The sequence below is a fragment of the Aristolochia californica genome, unplaced genomic scaffold (assembly GCF_029961685.1).
Source record: "Aristolochia californica isolate CCGP_79_NKW_82.1479 unplaced genomic scaffold, dmAriCali1.0.hap1 SCAF_6, whole genome shotgun sequence".
In the NCBI taxonomy this organism is placed as follows: Eukaryota; Viridiplantae; Streptophyta; class Magnoliopsida; order Piperales; family Aristolochiaceae; genus Aristolochia; species Aristolochia californica.
In genome coordinates, this window is record NW_027182257.1 from 43,643,881 (window position 1) to 43,655,457 (window position 11,577).

The following is an 11,577-nucleotide window of genomic DNA, read 5'->3' on the forward strand; positions in this document are numbered from 1 at the left end:
GCGGTTGGTAGGCGCTTGGAGTATTCCGTCTTCTTCCTCAACTTGCACGTGAGTTCTCTGTTCTTCCTTCTTTTCTTTTCTCTTCTCTTTTACATATAAAAAATCTATCTTTCCTCGAGATCTATTAGATTTTTTCACTCTATCTCTATAAATTCTTCTTATCAAACTTAATCGATTAAAATTACATTCAAAATCTTTATTTGTATGACTACTCTCTTTAGAAAGAGCAGATGGTTTTATAGTTGATTTATCTACATATTTTGTTAACATTTGGATATTTCACATGTCGTATTTCTAAAATCAAAACTTTCGCTTGATCATCAAATATTTCTTTGTTTTGTTTTCTTTAAAGAGGGAGAAAGGAAAGAAATTTCTATGGCGTATGATATCTATATATCTTAATGATATTGAATCCTTCTTGCTTTTTTTTGTTTGATTTTTTTTCATGCATACTTTTAAAATCAATATTACTAGAATGTTTGTATTTTGCATGTCATCCAAAATTGCTTTTGTTTCGATTAAAGAAGGTAGATATGAAATTTTTATGTACTATTTGCCTATGCATTTTGAGTCGATAGTAGGTGCACATATGCATGCTAGTTTTCCATTCTCCTTTTATTTTTTTATTTTTATCTATATGTATAAAATTTCTTTTTGTTTGAATTAAGTAAAATTATTTTTCGTTTTGATGAATGAAGGGTAAAGAAAGGAAAAGATGATTCTATGGCCCACAAATATCTATATATCTTATTTAGTAATAAAAATATATTGCTATTTTTTTTAATTAGTATGCATACTCTGAAACTCAATATTACTCTTTTTATTTTATATGAAATTAAATATTTATTTTTTATTAAGAGGGTTGATCTGAAATTTTGATCTACTATATATTTGCTATGCATTTTGATTCTATTGTTGGTACAGATCCATGAACCATTAGCAACATGATTGTATGGTATTTATATCATTATTAATTGTTGATGACAACCCAAGGGTTTCTACCTTCTCTTTGTTGTTTTGTGTTGTTATTTGTTGGATGTTTTAGAATACTCAAAGGAAATTAACTTTAAATACAATTATCAATGTATTACTTCCCTTCAACTCTTTAAGGTTGTGTTTGGAACAGATAAAGTAGAGAAAAAAGAAAATAAAGAGAGAGTAAGGTTGTATTTGGAACACAGAAAGTGGAGAGAAAAGAAAAGGAAGAGAAGAGAAAGAGAAAAAAAAAAAACAGAAAAAAGAAGAAGTTTACTTTCTCTTGTTTGGATGCCCATGGAAAATGGGAGAGAAAATGGAAAAAAGATATAGTTTCTCTTATTTGGATACATGTGGAAAAAGAAAAGGAAAATAAAACTAGTAATATTTTAAAATTTTGACAATTATTATTTTTCTTAAGTTTCTATTTCTTTTCTTTTCTCCCTAAATTCCATCATTTTGTGAGAGAAATTTTATTAACTAAGAAGGAAAGTGATTTTCTCTCAATAATTCTCATTTACCAAACAATAGAAAATACATTTCTCTCCCTTTCCTTTTTCTCTTATGTGGGTTCCAAACAGGCCATAAGAGAAAGAAAAAATAAACAAAAGAAAAGAGGTTTCTTTTATCTTTATTGGATGCCCATAGAAAACGAGAGAGAAAATGGAAGATATATATAGTTTTTTTTTATTTGGATGCAAATAGAAAATGGAAAAGAACAAAATAATAATATTTAAAAATTTTGATGATTAAATTTTTATCTTTTATTTCTCTTTATTTCTCTCTCCAAATTTGTATGTTTTGTTTTAGTGTGAGAGAAAGTCAGTTTCTCCCATATTTTATTTTCTCTTCAAAAATCTATATTGTCAAACACTGGAAAATGACTTTTCTCCCTCATTTTCTTTTCTTTTATGTGTTTTCCAAGCATGCCTTAAGTTTCATTAGGTATTATCATTCTACCTAGTTTTTTTTTTTAAAAAAATTCATCTGTGTTTCTTTCATAGTTGGACACTCTCTTTGACCTTTTCTTTTGGCTATTTCATTTTGTGTACTTTGAATGTATGAATAATTATCATCCATGCTTAATGTGATCTTTCTATCCAAGTTAGATTACTTGTTGTAATTGACAATATTAGTCTTTCTTTCCACTGTTATGTTTATAGTCTATGCTTTCTTTATTGTTTTTTTTTAGTTACCATTACTTTTGTAAATGTCACACAAGGAAGTAAAGACTTTCGATAAGGAAAAATAGTGATCCAGAAACTGGGTTAGTCGAAGCATGTTGAAATTTTGAGAATCACTATAAGAATTCAACACATAAAACCCGCTCTATTGTACTTATTTATGTTATTTGTTAATTTTTTAATTTTCAAATTTGCCCAATACTATATTTTAAAATATAGTTATTTTAATTTTAATTTTTGACCCCTTATGATGAATAAAATAGATGAAATATTTTTATAAAGAATCATATGGGTTTAAAGGAGAGATAAACCTTTAAGTAGATGAGTACCCTTAAAAAAAGAAAGGGTTCCTTTTTTCGTTTTTGTGTGCGAAAGAAGAAGAACAAAAAAGGGGTAAGGTAGGAACAGAGGCTCTTAAAGTCGGGGAAAATAGGAAGGAAAGGTAGTTCTTTCACTTAAAAAAAACTCAATAAAATTTATAATAATACCCTCATTCATTAATTTTTTGGCTTCCATTAGTCACTATTGAAATTAAGTTATATTAAAAAATACAACACCTAATGGCATTTTATGATAATGCCTTCAAAATGTATGAAAGATTGAACTTATATTATTTATTTATTTATTTATTTATTTTTGCATTTGATATTGCTACATAGAGATTTTACATATAGGAGTTATATGATATTACCTTGTTTCCCTTAATTTTTCTTAGAGAGAGTGAATTTACAATAATTTACTAGAGCTACCCACTCAAGGTACAATAACATCATGGCACTATGGACTATTCTCTCCCTCTAATCTTCTATTTAGAGCTGTAAATTGTATTATTCATGTCTTTTTTGTTTTTACCTATTTCCACTTTCGAGTCAGCCGGTCCTTAAGGTGGAATATGTCACGAGGACCCGACCAGACCTTGTCAAATTGAAGGCGGTTTCGGTAACTCGCCCTTAATCCACGAGTATCCGTCTCCAGTTTTATTATTTTTCCCTAGATTCAGCGATATTTACACTCGTATCTCGCAAATTTTCGTAGTAAATTTGGTCAAAGTGGGGGTATTTAAGTAATATAGCTGAAATTCGAAATCCGAGCCTTTATTCGCAAAGGAAACCGCCAATTCGTCGAACCGCGTTTGTCTATATAAATGCGGGGGGGACTCTTTCGTCCCTTATGTTACCAAATTCCCACGTCTTCTGCCTTCCGCTCGCGGGCTTCCAAGGTAGAAAACAAGAAACGGTATGTGGCCTACCCTCTCTTCTGAAAATTTGATTTTTTCGTTGTGGTGCGTGATCTCTGCCAATTCGGAGCGTGTTTCCAATGGGTTTCACTTGTTTTCCCCTCCCTCGCCGCGAATTGGGGTTTTTTGGAGTTTGATGTTCAGGTTCTTTGGAGGAGTTTAGGGTTTTTTTTTTCTGGATGGAGGAGCGGGATCTTTGGCAGACGGTTTGTGGGTTTAATTTTTTTGTCTTTGTGCAGTGGTTTTGGGTTTTGAGTATGTGTGGTGTTTGTGTTCTTTGTCTTGTGTACCTCTGTGGGGAGTTTTTGTGTGGATTGCTTTGAATTGGCGTGGGACTTATATATATAAATATATTTTTTTTCAATGTTTGTAGAGCGAGAGAAAAGAATGGCGGGTAAGGGCGGCAAGGGGCTTTTGGCGGGAAAGACCACCGCGAACAAGGATAAGGATAAGAAGAAGCCTGTTTCCAGGTCGTCTCGAGCGGGGCTCCAGGTACATTTTGGTCCCTTTATGTGTGCCTGTTGTTGATTTCTTTAGCTCTTCTTCCTAGCTTCTGCAGTAAAGAGCCTTCTCAGCGGGTCCCGCTTTTTTTGACTGTGATCCTTATCCGAATTTCCTTTTGACCTTTTTTGAACTTTTTGACACTCGTTAAGATCATAAATCCCTTTTCCTGAGAATGGGGGGTTCCGGCCTCGACCATGGTTTTAATTAGTGTGAACATTTGTGTTCATTTGAAGCGGCCCCTGTTTGACGGGTAGAACCTCCCGTTCAACTTTAAAGTGTTCGGACATTGCATGTGCATGAGGTTAATTTTTGCCTGACCTACTATTATTTTGTGATTGTATACATTTTCTGCAGAGGCATTCCCCTTAAATTTAATGTCTTTGCTGCTATATTTTATTAAGAGGGTTAAAATGTTTCCAACTATCGTTTACTTGCTCAGGTCTGGGTTATTCTCTGGACTGATCGGTTATTGCTGTATCATATGGGTGTTGGGTTAGGTGTATTTGAAGCTTTTGACGTGTTCTATCAGCTGTTACTTGAGCCGCCAATTTTCTCATTTCGTTCTAGCTGACCTGTTTTCTTTGTTCTCTGAATTGTCTGTTCAGTTTGCGGCATTGACATTATTGCTCTTAACGCCCAGTAGCATTAGGAACTGAGGAGAGCTTTATGTTTTTCATCTAATTTTTGTTGTTCTTTGTGCTATTTTCAAACCAGTTCCCTGTAGGCCGAATTCATCGTCATCTGAAGTCAAGAATCGCTGCCAATGGGCGTGTTGGAGCGACCGCAGCCGTATACTCTGCAGCCATCCTCGAGTACCTTACTGCCGAGGTTCTTGAGTTGGCCGGTAATGCTAGCAAAGATCTCAAGGTGAAGCGTATCACACCTCGACATCTTCAGCTTGCCATTAGGGGAGACGAAGAGCTGGACACCCTCATCAAGGGTACTATTGCCGGAGGTGGAGTCATTCCCCACATCCACAAGTCCCTCATCAACAAATCCTCCAAGGATTGAAGACCCTGAGTTCCTTAATGTGTTTTGTTAAAAAAGATTTACAATATGTTGTGTTATCGATCTGACTTAGGATATTCATGTCTATGTTGCAAATGTAGGATTGATGACTGTGGAGTCTGTTAAGTTTAAGTTTTTGGATTCTGACTGAAATGAACAGGTAGTTCTTATGGAAATGGCCTCCTTGGGTGTTCTTTGTTTTTTCTTCAAGGGGCAGCTTGGGTGGAAAGAGTGGCAGTAACCGTAAGCCATCCCGGCATTGTGTGACGATTTGGTGTCAGGTGGAGTTTGAAAACATGGTTTCGACTCTTGGATCTCTGGAGATGCTTCAGTAGATGCGTTGTATATTCGAAGACGAAAAATCTTTCCCCGTTGGTTTCGATTATTCTTTATCGTCGTTTTATTGGAACTTGGAAGTCGATTCTGACTACAGGGGTGGGAGTCTGGGTTTCCGATAATGTGGGCTGAGATGGGTTAATCAGCTACGATGTCTGATTTCTCATGCATATAGGCTACTGCGAGCGTATCCTGTGCACTCGAAAACTGCGAAGATGTCTTGTTCTTGATCTGATGCTATGAGCTTGATTTGCCTGTTTGAGGTATTATTACGGAGAGCTTTGATGAGTCACGATGTGTCTTAGGCTCTTTAGTTCTCTCATCCACTATCGCTTGACGAACCTGTATAGCGAAAGCCAATGTGAGAAATCTCCAACAGCAAACAGTGCTAGGCTTACAAACTGGTTCCATACGATGATTTCCTCCGTGTCATCTGATCATAAACAAACTGGCTGTTTTGGTTCTTCGATGATTTTTGCCGGCGCAATATTAGTTCAGCGATGCTCTTGTAAAACATAAGTTTTATGAAAGCAACACGGAGGCAAAATCAGATGGGGAGCAACAAAGGGTTATAAAGTGTTCGACAGTTTGTATGGGATGAACAAGGATGCATTTCCCTTCTACTTGGAATAAATGGTTATTATCTCGCTTGCCTGCCACTTTCAAAGTCTTGAACCAACTACAGAAAATTAAAGAGCAAAAAATTTCTAACACTAAATTACAATAATCTCAAGACTTCGTCTGTGCTACTCAAATCAAACTAATACCCTTTCTGGAAAAAACGGAAACTGCAATAAAGAAAAATAGGACAAGAGCACGCCCCCAATATGGGAATATAAATCGATGCTGAAACAGTGGGCATAGGCATCGGGGTAGCAATTCAAGGGACATTTATGACCTGAATGGATTGCAACATGTCTGAAACAGCGATTACAAGGTCTCCTGATTGGATCATGCCCCTTGCCTTGAGGAGGGAGAACGTACGGTTGAGGTTGCTCTCCATATCGTCCGTGAAACTCAAGCGGAAGGGTATGAGTCCCCACTGGAGATTCAAACGCCTTCTTACAGAAGTGGTGGTTGTGAATGCAAAGATTGGGCAGTCGGGACGACAGCGTGATAGAAGAGAGGCCATGTGTCCTGTCTTTGTGTACACGAACAGGGCATCTACTCCCAAATTATTAGCTGCACAGGAATATCACAATCATATCAACAAACAGGAGGACAGAGCAACAGATGAGAACCAAGGAAATATGCTTGCAGTGGTAAGGTGAGAACAAACAAAACATGAAAACTTTCTTGAGTTCTCATTAGGTTAGGTGGCTCCAATGCAGATTGAAACCACTTAGGAGACAATGACTGAATTAGCATTCACAAGCAGAATTCCCAAGGCCAGTCAGCCAGTGGTTGACATAATCTAATGCAGCTTCAAATTGCTTGTCAATAGAAGTATAGATCTTTTACAAAATATTACCATGTTCTGAAAAACACTTGCATTAAGAATCAACCGAAACTTACCCATTTTTGCGGCGGAATTGCAGATCTCTTCTGAGATGCTGTCTGCAAAAGAAGATGCCATGTCTTGGAGCTCCATTGTCTCATGTCTTTTCTCCTCTCTCCACCATTTTTCAATCCTTAAACTGACACTTCTGAGCACTGTCAAAGCTTTGTCTGGATACTGACCCATGGCTGATTCACCAGACAGCATCAGTGCATCTGATCTCTGCCTTACCGCCTCAGAGACATCTGCCACTTCAGCTCTAGTGGGTGTAGGGTACTCAATCATGGACTCAAGCAATTGGGATGCGACAATGACAGGTTTATTCAATTGCCGACACAGTTGAACAATCTTTTGCTGCGCAGAAGGAACTTGTTCCAATGGAATTTGAGCACCGAGATCTCCTCTAGCCACCATGGCTCCATCGGATGCAAGAATAATCTCTTCCAAGTTCTTCAAGGAATCAACACTCTCAATCTTTGCAATCACTGAAATGTCTCTGTAGAATGAAGTTTTTGTCAAGTGCAGAAGGTAGGGGCTGTTTCAAAGCCTATTTTAACAGACTCAATGATAGTAATAAAATCACAGCAAGTTGGCATCAGTTAGCTTATTGCCTGGAACTTAACAAATGAACCTACAGAAACTACAAATTCGATAATTAAGAAGAATTTTAGCGTCTACTAATGAGATTATGAATGTTGTATACCAAAGGAAGATACAGGTTTGCCAGACAGTGTGTCAAGTAATTCACATTGCTGTTCTGAAAGCAAATAAGTGAAAAAAAAAAAAATTCCCAGGTAACTAGCAGTTTGAGTTGTCGAACAAGTCCTATCTGCCCTTTTGCATTCCAGTCTCAGGACAAAGAAGTTGTCGCGTAAGCTTGAACTTTAAGGCTGCTTCAATCACCTCCTCTGACTGACTTGCTGGAGCAGTTTACTTCCATTAACAGTAATAACAACATTTTTGGCGTTTGTTTTGTTGTTATTTTATTTCTAGCACTTATTTCTAAACAATCTTTAAAAGAATATAATAATGATGCAGAGACCATCTTCCCAGGAATGACTTACTAACATGTATATCTCTATAGATCTCTCCATTTGACATTTCTTATACTAGAAGGTAAAATTGTAATTGTCCTTAAGAGTAGTGATGGTAGGTTCAGCTAGCTTGATTGGGATTGAAAATTTTATATCTGAACTATCTTCACGAAAATTACATATTAGACCAGAACTGGAGCAGGTTCAACTAAATGAAATTATAAATAGGACTAGAATGATCTGACAAACCGAGATCTTGCGGCGATATAACTTTTGAGATGATTAATCACTTCCGCTGACTTGACAAATGAAATTGCAATGAAATCTACTCCCTCTGCAATACCAAAGTCAATGTCCAGCCAGTCCTGCAAAGTTCCACGAGTATAAGAAACAAAGAAAGCCATAATGAGTATTGTATGAAGCTTGAGATATTTTTTGGAAAGAGCTTGAGTTATCAACTTTATATGAATCAAAGTTTGCGTAAACCAACTTACTCAAAATACATTGACCATAAAGAGGGATTGTGGGCCGTCCAAGCATAAAGAACTGTTGACTAGGAGTTGGAAATGACAACAGTTGGAAAGATAGTAGTCCATTTATAAGGATTCTTGCTCTATAATTTATTTTAGCAGGGAATTTTATGAAATCTCTAAAAATGGGACAATTAGATATCTTCTCAAATCCATTGCCTACTTGAACATGGTTTTGGTTTCTTTTTTCCTTTATTTTCAAGTCACAACTTGTTATTGATGAAAAAGGATAGAACCTCCAACATCTTGTCTAGGAAGAAATATTCAATAACGTAAAACATTCAATCTTTTACAATATATATATATATATATATATATATATATATATATATATATATATATATATATATATATATATATATATATATATATATAAATGTATATATTTTGTTTTTGAATGATCATTGCCAAGAAGATTTTAGGACCATCATATCAATGCACTTTTCAGAAACAAAATCTCCATATGGATTCTAAAGATGGGCATACCTTTGAGGATATCGTGGGAAGCATGGCATTCTGCTCTCGCACCAAACTTCCATTCCTCCAGAAAGTCAGGTTAGCCCTTGGCAGTAGCAACCCGGGATCAGTACAGCGGCACTTAACATCAGGACCAATCTTTTCTATCACCTCAAATCTTACCATCCCTCCATCCACCAGGAGTTCGTCACCCACTTTCACATCTGAATTAAAAAATTTCATATTTTAGAATTCTTAACATAGTCGTCAGCAACAGATTTAAGGGTTAAGTTAGCAACCTTCAGCAAAACCATCATAATTCACAATAATAGTGTGGTCTGGACGTGGTGAATCAAAAGCCCTGACACTAAAAGTCCATATCTCGCCATCCTGAAAATGTACAAAACGTCACACGTAGAGCCAGGTGAAGAGCTTTATACATGTATAAAGCAAGTGCAAGCAGAATGCCAATTGTCATGATAGCATAATAATTCTTGTTAACTACAAGTAAAAGGTAAAAAAAACTCTCTATTATTTTGTTGGACCATCATGATAGAGGAAGAAACTTTCCTTTGAAACTGTATAGGACAGAAGAAGAGAAAATTACGAAATGATTTTCACAGACATTCCAACTAAATTTCTATCCCTACCAAAGAGAATTTTTAACTTTCATATAACCATCTACAAATTCCAATACTTATATACAAGGTTGCAAATTCAATCAATACTGTGCATTACTGAAAGCCCAACACTCAAGATTATTCATTGTGCCTTTCTATATATAGTTTTATTAACTTGTGGTTAATCCTAGTATCATAGTCCAATAGGCTGCCATCATCTGCATCATCGACTCGTATTTTACAAAAAAAAATCTATTATATTTTGTTGCCACAACTGAAAGGATGTAATAACAGATTCTCTTTATCCCAGTGGCACAACTTCCTTGATGCCATGGAAAGACCTCTCCACCTGGAGAACCGGTACTGGTAACAATGTTGGTTATTAATTTTATAGCAAACAAGGAATATGAGAATCCTTGTATAAGGGAGACTCACTTTGGAGATGAGTATTTTTTAGCTTCTATGCCATAAGCCTTCCTTACTAGTTTAGAATATTGTTTCTGATGCATAGTCGATATGATCAAAGTCTCAATAAGTTATTACTGGAGATCTCTGTGTCATTTAAGTTGGATCAACTGCATAAATACAATACATTTCCAATTGATGCACTGCAGATCTCAAGAAGTAACCAACAAATGCTCCAGCAAACGAAGTAGAGTAATTCAAGAGGAAGTGAAATGAAAGAGGAAACTCTCTCCTTTGTACCAAAAATTGGGGAGAATGGGAGTCGTAAGTTTAAGTAAAAAGTTGGAGATGCTTTTTCTTTTTGAAGAAAGGAAACACTTTTCTATCAACAAATTAATAGGGAAAGTTCCTAAATTGGCACGTCAGTAAGAAAAAAAACCAAAATTTTCAGATGAGGCTCACTACTTGTTACTGTATAAAGATCTCTGAAGAAATATCCGAAGTACCTCGGCTTTCGCAGAAGCGGCGCCTCCAAGATCTCCCATGTGAATCTCGCTCCCTTCAGTATCCATCATAATCGCGACAGCAAATCCCTTTTCCTCATTCAACCTCCTCACATGATTAATCACCATCCGGTGCCACTCGCGGGTTCCATGGCACATATTGATCCTAGCGACGTTCATACCGCCGACGGCGAGGACCTCCAGCTGCTCAAAGCCGCAGGTGGCGGGTCCAATAGTGCAGACGAGCTTGGTACGCCGTGTGCTGCGGAATCCGTTCTCCTTAAGCTCTGCCTCAGTGACAGCGTCGACCTCGATAGCCGGGGCTTCCGCCGGAGGAGACCCATTTCCGGAAATAAGAACCCTTGAGGAGGGAGACCCAAGATCCGACTGGACGGCCGAGATGGGTTTCCGGAGTGAAATCGGGTAACGGCGAAGGGAGGGAGAGACGGAGGTTTTGAAGGAGGAAAGCTTAGAGACAGAACGGGAGGATATATGAGATAAAGGGAGTGTAAAATGGAGACATTGCGCCATTTTCCCGAAAAGTAACAAAGATTCTGAAGCAAAGTTCGAGACTGCTGGAATGGTTTTATAGAAAAGCTGTGGGAAAGAGAAGCAGCGCAGTAGTGGCCGACGGGGCTTACAAAGGGAGTTTCAAGAGATTCAGCTTCGATGTTGTCGCCATGAGATAACAAGACAAACCAATGAAATGACGGAAGTGGCCTTCTTTCGAATTCGAACTTCCGATTATGCATAGAAAAGGACTACGTTAGATATGAAGTTCGGCGATATACGAGGAGGCAGGAGCTACGCCACCTCGTAACTCCAGCAGTTTGGTATCATAGAGATGAACAAGTAATGTACCCCCATTCTTACTAACATTCGAATTCGAACTTCCGGTTATGCATAGAAAAGGACTACGTTGGATGGTGATGATGTTCGGTGACATACGAGGAGGCAGGAGCTCAATCATTTCCGACTAGACGGCTCCACAGTAGCACACCCACCTCGTAACTCCAGCAGTTTGGTATCATAGACATGAATAAGTAATCTAACCCCATTTTTACTAACATTGTTCTTTTAAAACTTAAAATTTAAAATTTTGAAATAATATTAGAGTGATACCAAACTTATTATAATATTTAGTTCATCTTCCTTCTTATATACAATCTTGTTGAATTTCTGAAACAGAGAAATAATTCAATGACTTATTGTAATTTGAGTACAATCAATCTCCGTTTATAATCAGTCTTCTATGAAGCCTCCTCCTAGTTCCGTGAGATCTTTTAC

At 37.0% G+C, this 11,577-nt stretch overlaps 2 protein-coding genes across 2 annotated transcripts; one reads left to right on the top strand and one right to left on the bottom strand.

Moving 5' to 3' along the window:
- Nucleotides 1-3,338: 3,338 nt before the first annotated feature.
- LOC137934299 (probable histone H2A variant 3) lies at nucleotides 3,339-5,102 on the top strand. Its single transcript, XM_068778583.1, has 3 exons — nucleotides 3,339-3,395; nucleotides 3,770-3,888; nucleotides 4,615-5,102. Exons 2-3 carry the CDS (start codon nucleotides 3,784-3,786, stop codon nucleotides 4,909-4,911), a joined length of 402 nt encoding a protein of 133 aa, XP_068634684.1. The 5' UTR covers nucleotides 3,339-3,395; nucleotides 3,770-3,783; the 3' UTR covers nucleotides 4,912-5,102.
- A 729-nt stretch (nucleotides 5,103-5,831) lies between these two features.
- LOC137934722 (pyruvate kinase isozyme A, chloroplastic-like) lies at nucleotides 5,832-10,970 on the bottom strand. The gene is made up of 6 exons (XM_068779226.1): nucleotides 10,294-10,970; nucleotides 9,062-9,152; nucleotides 8,793-8,986; nucleotides 8,026-8,141; nucleotides 6,760-7,238; nucleotides 5,832-6,426 (listed from the first exon to the last, which is right to left on the bottom strand). The coding sequence occupies exons 1-6, from the start codon at nucleotides 10,819-10,821 to the stop codon at nucleotides 6,125-6,127; spliced, it is 1,710 nt and encodes a 569-aa protein (XP_068635327.1). The 5' UTR covers nucleotides 10,822-10,970; the 3' UTR covers nucleotides 5,832-6,124.
- Nucleotides 10,971-11,577: the final 607 nt, after the last annotated feature.